The sequence below is a fragment of the Grampus griseus genome (assembly GCF_964374135.1).
Source record: "Grampus griseus genome assembly, chromosome: 11".
NCBI lineage: Eukaryota > Metazoa > Chordata > Mammalia > Artiodactyla > Delphinidae > Grampus > Grampus griseus.
In genome coordinates this window covers 27,116,666-27,138,804 of record NC_139005.1, presented here as the reverse complement: position 1 = coordinate 27,138,804, position 22,139 = coordinate 27,116,666, and the positions used below count along the sequence as shown (strand labels likewise).

Here is a 22,139-nt window from a genome sequence, read left to right as displayed (position 1 = left end):
GATCCCACATGCCACAGACCAACTAAGCCCGTGCATCACAACTACTGAGCCTGCGCTCTAGAGCTCACAAGCCACAATTACTGAAGCTTGCGCACCCCAGAGCCCGTGCACCACAACAACTGAGCCCACATGCTGCAACTACTGAAGTCCACGGGCCTAGAGCCCAAGCTCTGCAACAAGAGAAGCCACCGCAATGAGAAGCCCACACACTGCTGCGAAGAGTAGCCCCCCCTCACCGCAACTAGAAAAAGGCTGTGTGCAGCAAGGAAGACCCAAAGCAGCCAAAAATAAATAAAAATTTTAAAAAATTGTCCAATTTGGCACCAACACGTTACCTAAATTGGCATTAAGTTGCTTACAGTCTTCAGTGATCCCACTCAGTGTGACTGATCCATATATTTCATTACATATATATTAATGTGTTTGGTTACTAGATGTTATCCCAGATAATGTATACCATACTACCTTTCCAATATCCAAAAGAAAATAATTTTTGAAACCATCATGTCCTAAGTGTTTGGGATAAAAGATTATAGGCCAATAAATTATTACTAGTGCTATGGTAGTGGGTGTGCTTTAAAGGCCCTTAGGGACAGAGGAGGCAGAGAGAGCTTCAGGGAAGAGGTACTACTGGATCTAGTTTTTGAAGCATGAATACAAATTTGCCAGGCACCCAGACAGGAGGAAAAAACACCCTGGAACTATTTGAAACAGCCCGAACAAAAATCGTGAGAGAGTAACTTGTGGTCAGGAGAAGGAGAATAGGTAGTAGAGTGGCAGAAGAATGAAGTTGGGTCAATAGCCAGGGGTCAAATCACAAAGACACTGTGGAATGCCATGCAAAGTTTAGATTTGACCAGATTGGGTAATTTGGAAGGATGTTAGGCTAAAAGAGGTAAGATGACCATTTACTAAGTTTCCAGAATATGACTTGATTCCCGCTACTCTGGTACAGTTGATAGTACAGCCTTTCACTTTCAAAAGTGACTTGGTTTGGATGAAGTATTTTATGAACCACATTAGTGAGAAGGGAGATGTGATATTGTGCATATATATTTAGTCTTCTTCCACAGTTCCTGGCTCACAGCTCCCAAAACCCTTAGAATTTCCTTAGTGATGAGAGCCATGTCTTTTAGGTTAATGAGGTGATTTTTGGACCCCACCTAAGGATGAGGGCTGTTTTCCAGAAGAATCAACCATGTGATTAGAGGGTTGGAACTTTCAGTCCCACCCCTGCTGACCTCCTGAGAAGGGAAAGGGGCTGGAGGTTGAATCAGTCACCAGTGGCCAATTATTTACTCAATCATGCCAATGTAATGAAGCCTCTATAAAAACCAAGAAGGATGGGGTTTGAGAGCTTCTGGGTTGTACATGCAGAAATTTGAGAATATTGTGCTCTGAGCTTCCATGCCCTTTCCCCATACTTTGCCCTATGATCTCTTCCATCTGGCTATTTCTGAGTTATATCCTTTTATAATAAACTGGTAATCCTTTTATAATATATCCTTATATCTTTTTATAGTAAACTGGTAAAGAAATTAGTTTCCTGAGTTCTGTAAGCTGCTCTGGCAAATTGATCAAACCCAAGGAGGGGTCGTGGGAACCTCCAATTTTTTGCCGGTTGGTCAGAAAACTACAGATAACAACTTGGATTTGCTACTGGCATCGGAAGGGAGGGGGGCAGTTATGCAGGACTGAACCCTTAACCTATGGAATATAATGCTACCTCTGGTAGGCAGGTGTCAGAATTGAGTTGAACTGTAAGAACACCCAGTTGGTATCCAGAGAATTGTTAGTGGTATGGGAATTCCACCCCACACACACACACAAGTTGAAACTGGGTCAAAGAACCTAAAAACAGGGGGCATTTTCAGTTATAGACTGAAAACTCTTTCTGTCCTTTCCTCTATTCCACATTGTCCTGCAGTTTCCTTATATCTTGGCTTTGGCTCCAACTGAGTTGAAGTTAACCACTGAAGAAGTTAATTGAGTTAAAATATCCAGAAAAATATAATGTAAGTGGAGCTGAAAACACACGAAAGTTATGAAGCCATCATTGGCTTCCTCCATTTTAAAACTGTAGTTAATAATCAGGAAGCACATTCATTTTATAATTTTTCTCTTTCCCTCAAGGTATGGTGCTAATGGATAATTTTAAAATGTAAAAATAAACTACAAAATATAAAATATGATCACACATTCCTCACCAATGGAATATAAATGGAAAATATATTCAATGTAGCTTTAGCTAGCAATTGAAAAATAAAGGAAAATATTAGTGTCTATGTATCATAGCATGTCAAAATTAATTTTTATTCTTATAATTAAGTAGCAATAAAAACTTGGAATTATTTCAATTTCTTAATGGATTTCCATCAGCTACAAATTGAGAGTTTAACCAGAACCATTTTATCTCACTAATCAGAGAAATAAACAACCTATCATTTCCCCATCAGGTCAGTGAAAATTAAAATACAACAATATTTCTCTGAAATTGTAGGAACTAGTAAACTTATATGATGTTTTTTGTTAGTCAGTCTGGGGTTCTTTTTGGAAATACCTAGTAAAGCTAAATAATGTGCGTAACATGTGACCCTGTGGTTCTATTTCTAGATATTTACTTTAGATAAATATTCACAAATATGCACAGGGACAAGAGTACAAGGATGCTCATTGTAGCTATGTTGTAATAGCAAACAGTGGGCATAATCCAAATATCCATCATGATGAAGTATTATGGAATGCTGTGACATGAAGTTAGACCTCAAGTATTGTTGAATTTAAAGAAAGCAAACTGAATAAAGAAATATGCAGTAGCCATTTATATTAAAAAATTGTATTAAATAATTCTATATTTTATAGTTACTTAAGAGATATTTGTTTTTATTAGTGCTTGGGCTGGACAGACACACACCAAACTGGGGTTAGTGGTTGCTTTGTAGGAGGGGTGGGACCTCCTGGATTTACAATGGTGGTTAAAGGAAATTGGATTTATTCTTTAGTTTTCTAGGGCTGCCATAATCAAGTACTACAGACTGGGTGGCTTAAACAACAGAACCTTATTCCTCAGAGTTTTGGAAGCTAGAAGTCTGAGATAAAGGTGTCAGGAGGGTTGATTTCTTCTGAGTCCTCTTCTCTTTGTCTTGTCGATGGCTGCCTTCTCCCTGGGTCTTCACATGGTCTTCCTTCTGTGACTGTCTTTGTCTTTATCTGCTCTTCTTATAAGGACACCAGTTATATTGGGTTAGGGCTCATCCATATGACCTAATTTTGCCTTAATTACTAATTTAAAAGCCTCTATCTCCAAATACACATTGTGAGGTACTGGGGTTTAGGACTTTAACTTATGAATTTGGAGGGGATGGAGGGACAGACACAATTAAGCATATAACATATTTCTAACATCTTTATTTAAAACAAAGCAACAAAAGAAATTGGTTTCATATTTGGCACTGATGCTAAACAAAGTTGTAAAAGAAAAGTATAAGGTTATCTAAATCTAGAAAAATTTCCCTCATGGGAAATCTATTTGGTCTTCCAAACTTTAAGAGTGCTATAACACCAGGTTGCTAACATTGGTTATTTTAGGAAGGTGAAAATGGAAGTGGGTAGGGGGATATTCTTAACATTTTTTAATGCTTTTACTTTTTAAAACAATTGTAGATGTGCAGAAAAATTTAGGAAAATACTACAGAGTTCCCATATTTCCCACACCCAGTTTCTCCTATTATTAACATTTTATATCAGTATGGTACATTTGTTACAGTTGATGAACTAATATTGATACACTGTTAACTAAAGTCCATATTTTATTCAGATTTCCTTAGTTTTTACCTAATGTCCTTTTTTTTTTTTTTTTTTAACTCCAGGATTCCATCTAGGATACCACATTGCATTTAGTTGTAATGTCTCCTTAGTCTCTGGGTTATGACAGTTTCTCAGACTTCCTTTTTTTTGGACAACATTGGTGTTTTTTTGTAGAATGTCCCTCTATTGGAATTTGTCTTCTGTTTTTCTCATGATTAGATTCAGGTTGTTGGTTTGGGGAGGAAGACCACAAAGATAAAGTGCCATATTCATCACATCCTATCAAGGGTATTAACACGATTTGTCACTGTTGATGTTCCCTTTGATCACCTGGGTGAGGTTAGTATTTTTCAGATTTCTTCTGTGTAAAGTTACATCGTTTTTGCCCCTTTCCATACAAGTACTCTTTAGGAGAAAGTCACTTTGTGCATCCCACAGTTAAGGAGTGGAGAGCTATGCTCCGCTTCCTTGAGGGCAGAATATCCACATAAATTTTTTGGCATGCTTTTGTATGAGAGATTTGTTTCTTCTCTGCCATTTGTTTATTTATACAATCATTAACTTTTTTTTTTACTATATCCCTTTTAATTATTTTACATAGTAAGCATATATTAATTTTGTAATTATTTTAATTTTAAAAATTAATTAATTTACTTATTTTTGGCTGCATTGGGGTCTTCATTATTGCGCATGGGCTTTCTCTAGTTGCAGGGAGAGGGGGCTACTCTTCATTGCAGTGCATGGGCTTCTCATTGCGGTGGCTTCTCTTCTTGCAGAGCATGGGCTCTAGTAACAAGAGCTTCAGTAGTTGTGGCACTCAGGCTCAGCAGTTGTGGCTCATGGGCTGTAGAGCACAGTCTCAGTAGTTGTAGCACACAAGCTTAGTTGCTCCGTGGCATGTGGGATCTTCCCAGACAAGGGCTTGAACCCGTGTCCCCTGCATTGACAGGCAGATTCTTAACCACTGCACCACCAGGGAAGTCCTTGTAATTATTGTTAAATAAGAATATTTTAAAGATATTTAGATAAGAAATCATCAACCAATTTTGGACTTTAGAAATTAGGAGCATGAAAGCTTATTAGAAAGGACCTATGGAGTTTGAAAATACAAATAATTGTGCACCCATTCTCTATTAGTAATGTGTTATTCTCATTTACACCATAGAAAGCAGTTTATACAAATATTTAACATTACCTGCTTAGAGAGTAAGAAGGTTGCATCTTTAGATCCAACATGAAGCAAACAGAAGGCTTTCTAGTTGTATACAGTTTCAGAGCATCTTAAGCTTCATGACTTCAAGGCAGGTTGCATGTAGCTAACCTTCATTTTGCAAACTCTTGGAACGTTTGTACTATACTTGGAAATGATATGTACATATCATGCTTTTCTTGTATACAATTGGAAACTTTCTGGGAAAGAAATTTTTGTCTCCTTTGAGAATTTCCAAACATAATTATTAATATTTCCTCCCTACAAAGATACTTAAAAGTAAATTTTTGAAACTCTAAATCAGCAAACTATTAATAATAACCATAATATCAAATTATCCCACTGTTGCTGCCCTATTACATACACTATCAATGACTTAATATTTCTTTACATTGTAATTTTTTCCAGATATTTCAGTCAGCCTGTTAGCAGTTGTTGTCAGCTTTTGTGGCCTGGCCTTGTTGGTTGTTTCACTTTTTGTCTTCTGGAAGTTGTGCTGGCCTTGCTGGAAGAGCAAACCTGTGACTTCCAATGTCAATACCCTTCCACAGAGCATGTCAAGTGCTCCCACTGAAGTTTTTGAGACTGAAGAGAAAAAAGAGGTTAAAGAAAATGGAGAACCAGCACTAAAAGCTATTGAGCCTGCAATAAAAATCAGCCACACTTCCCCTGATATCCCAGCAGAAGTCCAAACTGCTTTAACAGAACATTTAATTAAACACGCACGTGTGCAAAGACAAACTACTGAGCCTACATCTTCATCCCGGTAAGGAAAGATCAAATATATAAAACTATTTGTGATGTGTGTGTGTGTGTGTGTGTGTGTGTGTGTGTGTGTGTGTGTGTGTTGTATGTGATTTTCTAAGAGAAAAACTGAGGTGGGAAAGGAGAAAAGAAAAGACAAACAGGAGAATGAGAAAGACACAGGAAACAGATAATAGAATAAGGAGGGAATTGGCAGGACAGAATAAATAGGGATGAAGAGACAGAAATTAAGGACAAAGAAGCCAAACAGAGAGCAGTACCATGAAAGGGGCTTACTGGAATTTGAGCTTTCATTAAAATCATCTAATTAGAGTTTTGTTTTGTTTTTTTTTTTTGCGGTACACGGGCCTCTCACTGCTGTGGCCTCTCACGTTGCAGAGCACAGGCTCCGGACGCCCAGGCTCAGTGGCCATGGCTCACGGGCCCAGCCGCTCCGCGGCATGTGGGATCCTCCCAGACCGGGGGCACGAACCCGTGTCCCCTACATCGGCAGGCGGACTCTCAACCACTGCGCCACCAGGGAAGCCCGAGATTATTATTTATTGACTTTTTCCTTTGAAATATCATTGTTTGATCATTGCTATTTGCAGTCTTTCAATTTAGTTTAAAACAACAAATAAATATCAAGAAAACAGCCATTTGCAATGCGTTTCATGAAATCATCCACAAGTTCACAGTCAAAACTGAGTAACAGAGACTAATGTTTCGTCTACAGTTGTTTAGCACCTACCCCATAAACTGCTGGAAAATTTCATTGCTTATTTGAACTCACATAGACCAAACTCTTATACTGGTGAAAGTATGGTAAGTTCCACAAGAGCTTTGGTGAATATCGAGCATAGCAAGGCGTGTACATGAAAGGAAGGAAGAGGGAGACCTCCTTAAGGAGATACATTTTAAGGAAGTGCATTTTAACTCATCCTGGAAAAATCAGCAGAAGTTTGCTTGGAGGAAAATAATTTGCTGTGGTGTGTATTGAATTGTGTTAACTGTAAAGGGAAAAAGATTCTTGTGAAAAAACATTTTTTCTACTAAGTATGGTCTTCAATCTTTAACATGAAAAACATGTTAGTAGCAGTGTTCCTCTGATTCCCAGAAGTAGCAACTAAATTTACACTAGGACAGGGTAAAAATCAATAGCAATGGGGGTGAGTGCTGTTTTCTGCTAACTGATTGACTTCCTAATCTTACCTTCCTACTTCTCTAAATCAAAGATGCATCCAAGCTTTCTGACATGACATACTTTTTGTGGGTTTGGAAATCTATCAAGTTGAAAAACTTCATGGGTCATGCTTGCTACTAGGATTGAAAGAATATTCAATATATCTTTTATAAAATAAAAAAGGATTGTATCTATAAATAACTTGTCTTCTTTCTGAAATAAATTCCAGAGGGATGAGTAAGAATAATTGTTACTTCGGGGATGAGAAACTTTGGGGTAAGGAGGATGGATGGAGGTCTTATACTTTTCTGAGCTATTTAAATTTTATAACCAAGGTATGCCTCATATTTAGTTATTATGTTGACAAGTTTTCCTGAGCAGTGCATTTGGGTTCATTTTTATAATCCAGTATACATTCATTTAAATTTATTTATGGATATTTAACTATAAAATAGTTATCCCATGTGTCACTTCTTCATATTTATAGGAAAAACTGCTTCAAAATTATCTCATGTGGTTGGTTACTTCATTGTTGTTACTATCAGAACTGAAAACTGTGGCCAACTATGGTATTTAATAAAGCCTTAACATACCCAGAAATTTCAGGGTAAAAATGTTCAATTAACCTACAAAACATTTTTTTAAAATATTGATAATGGCTATGACAATATATCAACTTAGTATTCAGAATTATTCAACTCTTTTAGTTGATAAATGCACCCTACATAAGGACACTCAATTAATGAAGACAAATTGAGGTAAACTATGAAAATAGCTTGCCTTTCTTTGTGCAGATTTTTTTTTGGAAACCTCAGAAAAATGAAGTACTATCTCCAAAACATTATTTGCTGAATGTAAACATACAGCTTATCTGATTATCCCTAGCTAGGGGAGAATGAAAGAATACATACTGAGAACACATGTGTGAAGACTTGGTTTTGGTTGCAGAATTGGTTTCTAGAAATGAAATGCAATAGGGAATGACAACAGGTCATTTTAGCCCTGGATTTCTCAGTTATTACATGAAATTGAAGAAATCAGAAAAAAAAACTTTTCTCTCAATCTTAAAAATTGGATTGTACATGTACATCTCATATTTTCTTAAGAGAAAAAGTGGAATACAAATTCATAGTTCTGCTAGAACTTTGATATAATTTCATTGACCTCTTTGAATTTCCTTGTTTATGAGTGGCTGAAGAAGGAAGAAAAAAAAGTATTGTTTTTGAGTGCCTGCAATTTAGTCACTGTGCCAGGCATCCTTCCTGATAATCCTCTGCCAGCCTGTATGAAGTAAGTATTATTAATTATCCCCATTACTTGTGAGTTAACTGAAGCCCAGAGAGAGTTTAAAAATTGCCTAAAGCCATGCAGCTTGTGAAAGTTAGAATTCAGATTTATCCAGATTGATGGAACATGTTTTAAGAGTTAAAGCCAAGGGAATATGGATTTTTGCAACCAAAGATTGTTAAAGTCTGCTGCGGACAGGTAGTTTGGAGGTTGGAGAATGAGGGCCACTTCCTGCTCATTCTGCTCAGTTAGAAATGTGGAATTATATGTGGTTATCACGAATAACAAGGGTCATGAGTTTAATCTATTTGGCCTTGGGATGAATTCCTTGTAGAAAACTTGATTATTCCTAGTTCTCAAAACCCCTCATCTATATAATTACTTCATCATACTAAAAATTACCTTTATATAGAGAGGAAGGGGAAATTGCTGAGTTTATTATGCAGACAGAGAGATCCAGGGCACATCATTATAAATCAGATTATTCTGCTCAAATGCTAACTTTTCACTGAGGTCTAGCAAATCAGAACCGCCCCCTGCCCACCACCCCACCACTCACACACGCACACACAGTAAATTTAACTTTAATGCTTGGTTTCCTCACCTTATTAATATATCCTAGCTCTAGTCTGGTGTTGGGACTCCATTTTATTTGGCTCAGACAATAGATGACATATCCTCTCAAGTTTTATTTGTCACTATTCTTAAGCAGCATCTTGATTAGTTAACAGCATTGCTGGAAACTGCCACATTTCCCAAGTTCTCATCCTCCTTTTCAAATACCCGGACATTCGGCCCCATCAGCCTGCTGGCAGCCAAACAACCCAACAGACGTCTGTGTTTTTCTTATTATTAACATTATTATCACATCTGTCTTGATTGACTGTTGATTCATCCAATAGCCTTACTCAGTAGATACAGTCAACAGATATAACTTTTAGGTATAGTCAGTGTATTCTACATACTCTGTCCACTCTGCAAACTCTAGTGAACTGGAAAAAAATCCACAACATAATGCAGAGAGATAAGATACCAACTTCAATATAAGGAACTACAAGTGCAAACTATGTGGTGGAGAATGTGGAATTAAGATAATTAGAAAAATCATTTTTAGCTGAGGCATGGAGAAGTCCCATTAAACTGAGACCAAAGGAAACTAGGAATTCACATAAAGACAATTGGAAAAGGGTATGCATTCCAGATGGAAATATTTTATGTGAAAAGACACAGAACAGCAAATCTTATCATGAAAACAGCAGGTACGTTGCCTTGATCAGAAAATAGATGTCAGTGGAGGAATAATGGAAGATAAAGTCAGCTGGAATTAAAGTCTGAGGAGGCCTTGGAATCATGGCCAAAATTATTCAAGGTCTGTCCTGTCAAAAATATTTGCAGCAGAAGAGTCCCTTGGATAAAGAGCTGTGTTTTAGGAAAATTAATTTGACAACAGTTTGTAGGACAGACCATAGAAAAAGGCATCTATTTTGAAAGTAATATAGTAGTTCAGGCATGATAAAAATCTTATAACATTTTGAGTCCATACTGCCCCACACATATAGCTCTACACTTCCTTCTTAGGCAGAAAACCTGCCAATTTTATTTCTGTACTGATCTTGATACCTAGACAAAGCACTGTAGGAACTCAGGGTATATTTGTTGAATTTTAAAAAATCAGTAAATGAATTTTATGACTTCATTTTATCTATCCAAATGGATCTTTCATGGTTGCCAGTTAGAAGGGTGCTTGGTCTTTTTATCATCCTCCTGTAGACCTCAACTCTCTGCCTGTGTGCTTTTGCTTATGCTGCTTCCCTTGTCTAGAATGATAAACTTTTTTATCCACTATAAGATCTTTAAGGAAAATGCATCTTTTTCTGTCCAATTATAAGCTATTGTCCTTTAAAGCCATAGCTACAGTCTAGCAATTATTTATTTTCTTAATGTTGAGCTCTAGCTGTGTGCCAGAACTGAGATGTTAATTTCTCAAAGAACAAGTCTGTATAACCCACTTTAATGTGCTCCTAATTTCTTCACTGGGTAGGTGCATAATAAGCATCAAGTGAGTGATTTGGATTGACTGATGATCTCTCCACTTTGCTTTGCTTCTTTAAAGACAGTATCAGATGGTGAGATAAACAGTGCTAATATTAGAAGAAGGTTAATGATGGTATACTCCCAAGGATGAGTATGAGGACCTATTTTCTGTGCATTCATTAATAGTGTGAAATGAGGTGAATTGTAAGTGGCAAAATATTTGTTGAGGATGAGAAATCATATAGGTTAGCCACTGTTAGAGAGGATTCTAAGTACCTACTGAAAATAATTTGGAAACCTAGTGACAGATCCATTTGAACATGAACAAAAGCATGACATGGAAAGAAATCATTGACTCATATGTGCTGATGGATTTACAATTAGCTATGGTTGTTTAGAAAAGTAATTCTTAATATCATCACACATAAAGTCAGAAAGAGCACTCAATGTAGATTGTTAAAAGAGAAATGAAGAATTACATAAAAATATGTAATACTAGAGTGCATAGTTTTCTTTGAGATTTTTTAAAAAGTTAAGTCCTTCTCAAAAGATAGCAAAAATTGCAATTTTCATTCCAAGATACTGTAAGGAGTGGAAGACAAGATGTTACACAAAGGAAGAATTTAAATGGTATTTAACCAGCTAGGATATCAAGAAGCAGTGCTTGGCCAGAACAATAGAGAACCTGAGATCTAACTCCTTGAAATAAAAGTTCATAAAACATGCTGTGCCGGTGCTTGAGGTGGTTAAATAATCTCCGCTATGAAACATATGTATTTGGTATATAAACTAACTTCTGAAATGGGGTGGCTCTTTGATCCAAGGTCAGAGATAAAACCTTATAAAATGTATTCAAACTTGGAGAGCTTGTTTTCTGGCACTGATAAATATTATCTCCTCTTTACAAGCACTGATTATAAATTGATTAGGACCTTCTTCTTCATAGTACAAATAATTCTTGGGAAGTTGACTTTTATTAGTCACAAGAATCTTGTAGTAAATTATTTCATACAAACTCCAACAGACATTTCTTGAATCCCAGCATGTGTTTATTATGAAATTCATGAAAAGATTAATAATATTTAGTTATGCTATTATAAAGACTACTAGTAGAAGGGTTGGGGATTGGAAGGTACATCTGAAACAAGTGATTTCAATACACTCTTTACAGTATGCTCAAGGAGATGTGGAGGAACAGAAGGAGGGACCCAGGGTGGTAGGTCAACTCAGTTGGAGGACTACAACATTTTTCTTCAAATCCTAGCTGACCTCTCTAGGAGAGAGGCTCATGATAGCCAGCAACATACTTCCAAGTAAGGGAAGGCCTAAATGACAAATTGAGCATAGAAATTTAGAGCTAGAATACATAATTAAGGTCAAAAGACCTTATAGGGACCTAGCAATACCAAACAGAATATTCTTGGATTTATTATTCTGACAAGTAGTTATTCTGAGTTTTTTTAAATTTAGGCTTCATTTTATATTACTTCTTTTCTTTAATATAAAATATTATGTTCTCAGAACTTTATTTGTAGATCAAAAACTACCAACCTAATTACTTCATACTCTATTCCTTTAAATATATGCTGGATCAAAAGCAATTGCTTATCATCTCTTGTTATGATTTGTAAACCTTTTTTTTAACATGGTGAAAGGCCAAGGGACAAGTATTTACAGAATAAGAACATTCATTTCCTTAATTACGATTAAAAAACAAGTTTCCTGTCAATTCTTTGAATAGAATAAAGATAAGTTACTTAAATTAATTTTAAGCATTACATTGCATAATTGAGAAGAAAACCAGTTTTTTCTCGAAACAGCTTTTATTATGATTGGATTGTTAGTCATATGGCTAAATTCTTCAGGGAAAATTTTTGACTTATTTATTCAACAGTATTTATAGAACACTTGTTATGTGCCAGGCATTTTTCTAGACATTTGATACACATTAGGGAACAAAACTCAAAATTCCCTACCTGCATTCTTGTGGAGAGGAACCAAACAACATAACTAAGTCAGTTACATGATGTTTTAGAAGATAATAAGTTCTGTAGAAAATAATAGTGCAAAATAAAGGGGTTGGTAGGTCTGAATGAGGAGATGGAAGGGTGGTCCATGCTGGTGTTTGTGGAGAACTTTCCTTGTGGAGAAGGGAACCACTGCAGACGTCCTGAAGGTGGAATCTGCCTTTTGTGTCCCAACCACAGCAAGGAAGCCAGTGTAGGTGTAGCAGAGAGAACCAGGTGGAGAATGCTAGGAGAAAAATCAGAGAGGTAGTAGGACCCAAACCACTTTTGGCTTTTACTCTGAGTAACATGCAAAGCCACCAGAAAGTTTTTAATCAGAGGAGTGTCATGATCTAACTTGTTTTGAAAGGATTACTCTGTTGTTTTGGGTATATACATTGAAGGAGGCAAAAGGATAGAAGCAGAAAGAACACTATGGAGGCTGTAATCCAGGCCAGAAGTGATGTTGGTTCAGAGCAAGGAGATGGTAGTTAATGATGGATATATATATCTATACCCTGACTGGATTCAGGATATACTTTGAAGATAGAACAAACAGACTATGACACATTAGCTTGGGCATATGAGTAAGAAAAGAGGAGTCAAGAATGACTGCATGTTTTGGCCTGAGCGTCTGGAAAGATAAAATTGATAAACATGAGGCTGTGAATGGAGTGAGTTTGGGAGCCAAAAACAGGAGATATGGGACTGTTGTGTTTAAGGATTTTGTTAGAAATCTTAGTGGAAAAATTGAGTAAGCAACCAGATAATAACTCTGGAATTCTGGAGAGAATCTGCGAAACATACGTAAACTTGGAGTCCACATAGAGATGGTGTTCAAAGCCAGGAGATGATATCATCAGAGAGGTGAGTGTAGATAAGAAAGAGAAAACCAGAGATGAATCCCAGAAGTACTCCAATATTAAGACATCAGGAACAGCATTGTAGACTGAGAAGTCGAGACTAGTGAAGAAGGAAAACCAGGAGGGTATAACCTGAAAGCCAAGTGAAGAGAGTATGTAAACAATCAGGAGTGATTAACTGTCAGGTGACTATTGTAAGGTCAAGTGGGGTGAGGACCATGGATTGACCGCTGAGTTTAGCAATGTCGGGGAGACATTATTGACATTTTCAAGAGCTATTATGTCAGAATTGGTATGTGAAAAACTAGTTAGAGTGAGTTTATATAGAACGGGAGAAGATAAATTGGACAGTGGATGTACTATCCTCAACTCTTTCAAGGAGTTTTGCTGCAAATGTGCTAGAGAAACAGCAGTACAGAGAGAGGAAGTAGAATGAATGGAAGGTTCCTATAAGATAGCAGAAATAACAGTATCCTCTTGTGCTGATGGTAATAATCCAGCAAAGAGGCAGACTTAATAATGCAGGAAGCAAAGAGGAGCAGTCTTGAAGGTGACATGAGAGAAAATGGGATTTAATATACAAGTGGAGGGATTGGCTTTAGATAATAGCATGGGTAATTAATCATATCAGAAAGGTAAAATATATGGATACAGATGCTGATAACAGGGTTGATGAGGTGGAAGATTTCTGCTCTTTGCTTCAACCTCATTAGTGAAATAGGAAGTAAGGTCATTAATTGAGATTGGGAATGAGGAAGGTGTTAGAGGTTTGAAGAAAGGTGAGAAGGTGTGAAATAGTCTTGTGAATCTAGCAGTTTGAGAGGGAGAATGGTTTGCTGTTCAGTGTTAGGGTTTAATGAGGAATGTGGTCATGAATTTAAAATGGAACATTGAGAGTTCTTTTATGTTCTTCTCTAGTTGTATTCACTTGCACAGGTACAGGTATAGAAATGATGGAAAGTTGAATTCAACCAGGACTGTGGTTTTGCCCTGCAACTAAGAAGGTAGAGAGCAACAAGAGAATTGGGAATGTATGTGTGAGAGTGGCTCTATTGATTAACAACGGAAATGAAACTGGATAACGAGGGAAAAGTGACATCAAGGAACTAGGGATTATGAAATAGTGATAGAATCAGTGTATTGGAGGTTCTTGTGAGTTGGAAAAGTTATTTGAATTGGAGTATAAGAGGGTGTGAGCTGGAAAGAGGTGTTGCTCAGAGAGAAGCATGTGTGAAATTGGGGTTGTGGAGAGTTTGCAGCTAATAATAATGACGAAATCTGGCTATGCACATGGTAGTAACTGAGGTAAATAGAGAACATTATTAGAGGAGAGAAATTAAAAGAACCTAGAGGCCAAGTAGTTGGAAGAAACTTGTTCACTGCTAGGAATCGAAGCAAAAACATTGTCAAAGAGAGTTAGTGAACCAAGTGATTAAAATCACTTTAAAGGGAGTGATTTGAGTATTAGTAAATGACTAACAATAAGTGGTAATGGGGATATGATCTGTTGACTTGAGTTTTAGAGCCTGGAGTGGTGTATTAGGGAGAATGATGTGAATGTGGTAATGAAGGACAAGAGGAATGGACAACTTCACTTCTAGGACCAATGGAACAAGGATTATTGCAAAAATATCAACCACCACATGAGAGGGGCACAGAGCAAACTGTCCTTGGGGAAGAATCAGGCTTCTACTAAGCAATAATGTGAGAAGAACATTTAAAGAAGAGATTAAAGATATAGAGGATTGTGCTGACATCAGACAATGAATTAATTTCAAAAATTCCTTGTGGTATATTATACAACTTAGTCTGCCTTCATATATGTAGTGCCCTGCATGGTATATGCTCAGATATTTTTGTGCTGAATGAGTCACTCTTGTCATTGTTTCAAATTGAATGGAAAAAATAGGAAACAGATAAAGATGAAAACTTTGTTTACCAGAAAATTAATGTAGTCTTATTATTTGAGCCTCCTTAGCTATAAAACAGGGTTACAACTTTTAATATATGGTGATAGTTTCCTATATAAATATTATTAATATTAAAACAAAGAGAGATGAACTCCTTGTAAATATATTGAATAAACAAATAAAACACACCTCTTATTTCTCAAGCAGTACCTAAGATAAATTTAGTAGTTAGTAAAGACACTGCAAGTAAGAGTAGGAGGATATAGGTTTCCCACTTAAGGAAGAAAGAACTGCTGCAGCTGAGAAGTGAGAGTCAGAGGGAATCTGTTGTCCAGGGTGGTAGACCAGGACATGCTCACACAAGAATGACTTTGTGCCAACTCTGTATCCCCAAACAGGAAACCTAGATTTGAGATTGTCAGAACCAGAGAGTTCATTATGGCATTTGCCCTTCAGCTCCATGTGTCCTAAACTCTAATGATAATTATTAGCAGTATGAAAAATGGTAGGTTTCAAAGTTATCTGTAATATCTCATTTGACCTTCACAACTATGAAAGGATGGTTTTATGGATGAGGAAAGTACACATCAAAAAAGTGAAGTGACTTGCCCAAAGTTGCTGTTACTCCATAGGGAGGCTGGGACCAAACTATAGTCTGATTTCAGTCCAGCATTTTTTTAATCTCATCTCAGTGTAATGCTCTTCAAGCGCTTTCTCCTGGGTAGTGTGGAAAACTTGGCACGGTTTCCAGTGAGATTCCAGGACTCTACTCACACATTAACCAAAGCAGCTCTGTCCATACATGTTGAACTTCTGGTCTCTGATTTTGTTTGAAAGAAAGGATCTGTTGGTGAAAAAAATATTTGAAAATTACCATATTAATACATTTTATTCCTATGGCATCAGATAATATTGACTATATCTAGTAGTTACTCTCAGATGTTTCAGGTAGAGTGGGAAAAGTTTCTCCTTCTCCATCTGGAAAAGTACTTATGTGGTGCCTTCCTAGGTTTGAAGGGTAAGAGTGCGGTCAGTAACAGTCAAATGGCCTGTACTTTAATTGGTTGGTATTTGTGTGAGACTAAATAGACACTTACCACTGTCATTCCAAAAGAGAAAAAAAATTCAAGAAGATAAAGAGGATCTGTGTTGTCATGGCAATAGTTTAACATTGTAATAATTAAAGCTTCTCTTAACTGACTAGCTAAACTGTGACTTAAAACATGAACTATTTACTCTATAATTAGGGCACTGGCTTACTAGAACAAAAATGTTACTGCTTTTTGATTCTTGTTAGAAGGGGCTTTACAGCTGCCCATTTAGATTCAGTGGCATAAGAAATAAATTATTGAATTTTTAGGGAGAGGATAGAAGCTTAAATTATATTATGTTGAAAAGCATTAGGGAGGTGAAATTATAGATCAATTTATTTTAAAAAAGGAATTAATTTCTTGGGGGCTTTTTGCTCACAAAAATAAAAAAAAATTTAAAATTGTTGCATAAGTGAAAGTGATTTTGGCAGAAATATTAGATTGTTTAGTAAAATATTCTAAATCTCTTAAGAATATTGAATGTATTAACTGGATTATACTAGACCTCTTTAATAATTCACAGCGACACATACTACCTGTATTCCTTTCTAAATTCTTATTATTTCTTAAATGCTCCCTGATGGTTCCCTGACCCTAATTTAAGCCTCTGATCTTGTATATCTGGAATAGATTCAGGATCAAAATACATTTCATAGCATGTTCAATGCATTAAAATGGGATCAATCTGAGGATCAATCTGGGGAAACAGATCACTTCAAGCTTTAAGTAACTTAGTAAAGACTTTTACGTATATACTCACTTAGATACTGAAACTAAAATATTGGGTCTTAAATTCAGTATAGTTTTAATTAGGAGCTTATTCCCTCATCTGAGATAAAGTTATCCTAGTTTGTTTCTTTATATAGAAATAATTTTTCAATTATGATCAAGTGGAAAAAGGTATAACAACAAGCATAAAGGATTTTGAAGTAAGTGCTGGAGAGACATTGAATTTAAGAGAGAGATGAAAGAAGGAAAGCCAAGCTGAAGGCTACTGTAGAAAGCAAAGTATGAGATGATGAGGATATGGACCAAATAGCAATGGAAATAGAGTAGAATGGACAATTATATGAGATGTCTCAAAGCAAAAAATCAACAGGACTTAGAAAATTAAGCAAATCCCATGAAATAAAGGAAAAGAGATTCAAACAAGCATAATGCAGGATTCCAAGCATAAGTGACTGACAAAAATGTTAGAGCTATTGTCAGAGATTGTGGAAGAGTGAACTGGTTTGAAAGCAAAATAGAGAAAATAATTAGTTTGCTTGAGTTTGGGGCAAAATTAGGACATTTGTTTAGAAATCCCCCTTCAAGACAAAGAGATATGGAACTAGGATTTTGTCTATCTGAGATATATCTAGGGAATCACCAGATTAAAGGTAGTAATTATAGCCCCAAAACTGATTATTAGTCTGATGGAGTGATTGAGAAGAGAAAAGAACAAAAGACCTGGAACCAGACCTTGAGGAAACACATAAGTTGACATAGCTCACGCTAGAAATCATGGAGAAACTATGAGAAGCAGATCTTAATGCAAGTCACATTTATGAGCCATTAGTAAGCTGATATACCTAATGTTCTGGAAATGTTGGAGAGATAAATAGTAACAGTGAGTATAGGACATTCAGTTTGAATTTTAAGAACTATTATTTAGCCCCAAACTCTAAAATTCTACAGTCTTTTAATCCTTAAGAGTTTCTGAAGCCCACTCCATGTTGAAAAAAGGAAAATGTACTCATTTTTTTCTGTCATAACTATATATTCTTTTGAAAAATACACATTCATCTAGTTATCTTAAGTATTAGAAATAACACAGCATAAGAATATGTGGACTTATGTTTTTTAATATTGTCATCACTAAAATGGGAAATTCATAAGACCAAAATATCCAGATGAAAAGAAATCAGCCATCTGAATGATTTGTTTACATAATGTTTACATCTAGATACACCCAGGTAACATTTTGTAGAATATTGAACTTTTTTGGTAATCATCTTTCTTTACAATTGTGTTTAAAAGTTTTGTGCTTATTATGGTACATAAAAATACCAAAAGCTCATAAAAATGTACATATGTGTGTTTTAGGTGTTTCTATAATTTTAGGAGAGTTTTTCTTTGAATATTGCATTCCTGGTTTTTCAAAAGTAACTCGTGTGTGTGTTTGTGTGTGTGTGTGTGTGTGTGTGTGTGTGTGTATCCATCTGTTTATTGCTGTAGATATAATGCTCCCATTATCCTGGGTGTGGGGTAGAGTTTATATGCCACTGTATATAACATTATCATCAAAATGATCTACTTAAACGATTTTGTGTGTATGTGTGTGTGTACAGACACAATTCCTTCAGAAGACACCTACCAAGGCAAATGCAGGTTTCCAGTGTTGATTTTGGCATGGGCACAGAACCCATTTTACAAAGAGGAGAAACAACAACCAGCATTGGGAGAATAAAACCAGAGCTCTACAAACAGAAATCAGTTGACTCTGAGGGCAACAAGAAAGAAGATGTCAAAACCTGTGGGAAGCTTAACTTCACCCTCCAGTATGATTATGAAAATGAACTTCTAGTTGTTAAAATTATCAAAGCCTTAGATCTCCCTGCTAAAGACTTCACAGGAACTTCTGACCCTTACGTGAAGATGTATCTTCTTCCAGATAGGAAAAAGAAATTTCAGACCCGTGTGCACAGAAAAACTTTAAATCCTGTGTTTGATGAAACTTTTCAGTTTCCTGTAGCATATGATCAACTAAGCAATCGAAAACTACATTTCGGTGTGTATGATTTTGACAGATTTTCTAGACATGACATGATTGGGGAAGTGATTTTTGATAATTTGTTTGAAGCCTCTGATCTCTCCAGGGAAGCCACAGTATGGAAAGATATTCATTGTGCTACCACAGTAAGTTATAATTCCACCAATGTATTCCTTTTTATTTGACCTGCAGTGATATATAAAACTAATTTTTACCCACATTAGTTCTACAAATTAGGGAATTTATGTCCTAAATACCTGCAAACAGAGTATGTGATTACATACATACATAATAATTCAGACACTTAACACTATGTAGGTAACATTAGTGATTGTATAAATAAAATAATCTTTTCCTTCAACATCTAACCTTTGTTTCTACACTTCCTGTTTGGGGAAATTCATTACTTCACTGTATTGGACATTTCTGGTAATTTGCCAAAAATAGGCTTTTTCTCTTGTAAAATATTTATCTGTAACCTATTACCAGCACTCAATTTCCTCATAGTTATTATTGACTTTCATTATTTAAGATGATTTTGTTCCTCAGATTAAACCTAAAACGTACTTTGATGCCACTGGAAACTCCTTGATTTGGTCTAAAACAGCCCATTCCTTCAGGAGATTTTGTGGAATTGATAAGATTATAGCATTTGAAACGCTGAATGATCAAGAAGTAATTGTTTACATTAGAACTTTTCCTTTACATTACAAAATGCTTTTTCTGATTATAAAATAATTTAATATTGAAAATTTTAGAAACAGGGTAAAAAACATAAAATTAAATAATCCATAATGCCATGAATTATATGTAAAAACTTGGCATATTTCTTTCTACTTTTTTTTCTATGAATGTTTTAAAATAATTAAGATCAAACCAAGTTTAAATTTTTTCACACTCACTTTTTTTGTGCTATATATGTTTTAGTACATGATGTTTAAATATATGATCCATTTTCCTAACCATTCTTTTTTTGTTGGACATTTGAATTAGGCATAAATTTTGTTAGACTAAAAATTTGTTGCATTCTCTATACATAAATCTCTTTTTTATTCAAGATTATTTGTCCAGAATAGAATTAGAGAAACACAATTAGGGAACTGGTCTCTTTGGAGGTTAGATTGCTAAATTTTTTTCATTTATTAGTTTTTAAATGAAGGCATTTAATTTTTTACTACCAGGTTGTCTTAACATATTTTGTCTAAGTTTTACCACAAATTATAAACTAGAAATGTTGAAGTTTTGGACAGTGACAGGGATTATTTAAAAAATAAGAAAACTTTTTAAAATGCAAAATAGCTCCTTTTGTATTTTCCCTTTATTAATGTTTTACTAAGTACAACCAGTATTTAGGGTTATTAAATTTTCATTATTGGGTTTTTATTTCATGGTCTCCACTATGATAATCTATTAGGGAACAAACTGGATTATATTTCAAAGGCACATTGGGGCTCTTTTGATTTCATTTTTTTTTCACTTTATTACTTATATTCCTACAGGGATAAAAGTGTTGAAGAGTGAATTTTACTGTTTTAAATATATGACACCTTCTGTAGAATTCTACAAATGCAGATAATTATTAATTATTAGGTTATTTCTCTTGATTTGCCAATCTTATATTAGTCCTTCTTTTATTCATTCAACAATTATTTGCTGATTGCCTACTCTGTGTTTGATGTACTGTAAGTACTAGGGATGCAACAAACGTTACCATAAAAAACTGTTTTGTTCATATATTTGGGTACAGGTAAGTAACCCCTAAATGAAGTCTAAAAATTTACATAATTTTATAGGTGATTGACAGTGGATTATTTTTTTACATTCATAAGTTTTTGTATTCCATACTGGTCCTTAAAAAACAGTAAGAATCCCTTGTGGAAGCTTCAATTTTTGACTGCTAATAGAACATAAACTGGGTTTTTTGGTAAATATTAATGAATTCTTCAATTTTATTTTCAACTCTCCCATGTGCTTGAAGTATTAAATTTTTATTTCTGCTGTAAAAATTACCACAAATGTAGTGTCTTAAAATAACACAAGTTTATCACCTCATATTTCTGTAGGTTAGAAGTCCAACATAGGTCTTATTGGACTAAAATCAAGGTATTGTCAGGGCTCTGTTCCTTTCTGGAGCCTCTAAGGTGGTCCATTTCCTTGCCTTTTCCAGATTCTAGCAGTCACGGGCATTCCTTGGTTTAGATTTAGCCCATGTGAGCAATCTAGGATAAGCTTCCCATCTCAGGGTTTATAATCTTAATTACATCTGCAAAGTCCTTTTTGCCATGTAGGTAGCATACTCAGGTCAGGATATTAGGAAGCAGCCATCTTTAGGGATGCCTTTATTCTGCCTACCACAGCATAGACATTTTCATTTTAGTATTCTGGATATGAAAGGAAGTAGGCAGATAATAAAATGTATTATTAAATTATTCTAGTCAAACGACGTTTCTCTTTAACTGGAACACTGAGCCACACACTGTTCTAGATACTGTTTATGACTTTTTTGTTGCGAAGATAGTGATGAAACCTAAATTTCTTGACTACGGGACCAAAGTTCACAATATACACTAGCATCATCTTTATGGTTAAAGTAGTATTTAATTAAAACTTCTCTTAAGCTTTTGAAAAATTATTAAACAATTTTATATTCTCAGATTAATAAAAATGAAAAAAATAATGTGAGTTGAAATTTGCTTAAGAAACTGTCTTTTCCTACTCACACGTCTTTAATTTTAAGTAATTTCACACAGAAATTATAGAATGTTCTAGAAAGAAGGAGAAAGGAAAGAAAGTAATGTAGTCATATGCCCTCACTAAATACTTGTTGAATAAATAACTTAGCATATTTGCATATAAGGCCAAGTGAAAGAATGTATGTTAGTAAAAATCTCCCAGAAGAATAAAAGAACAGTGCAATGATGTACCTTTTGATATGCTTGGTTATATTTGTTGACATTAACTGCTTTCTGTAGGCAAAAATTATTCAGTGTGTAGCACAATTTCATATGTAAAATAAACCAGAAATATTTTAAATTTATTGTTAAAAAATCCTAAATGGTTGAAACAAGAGGCACGTATCATGTATTTATAATTTTATTACCAATAAATTATTTCTATGCAAGAGGGGTTAATATTTTTATCAGGAATTAGCAGGTTTTTTTTAAATTTCAGGTTGAATGAAAAGAAAACAATAAAGGCGTGTCTTTATTCTGTGCAAAAAATTAGTTTTCACTTTAGAGCTGACTACAAATA

General features: G+C 35.2%; 1 protein-coding gene across 1 annotated transcript in view; it reads left to right on the top strand.

Moving 5' to 3' along the window:
- The window catches only part of SYT10 (synaptotagmin 10), a gene marked incomplete at both ends in the record, with an annotated part of 75,953 nt that overhangs the window by 16,861 nt on the left and 36,953 nt on the right, over window positions 1–22,139 (top strand). Inside the window, 2 exons of the mRNA XM_082666983.1 lie at window positions 5,426–5,783; window positions 18,466–19,033. Of these exons, the coding sequence (XP_082523109.1) occupies window positions 5,426–5,783; window positions 18,466–19,033 (926 nt within the window). The remainder of the gene's footprint in view (window positions 1–5,425; window positions 5,784–18,465; window positions 19,034–22,139) is intronic.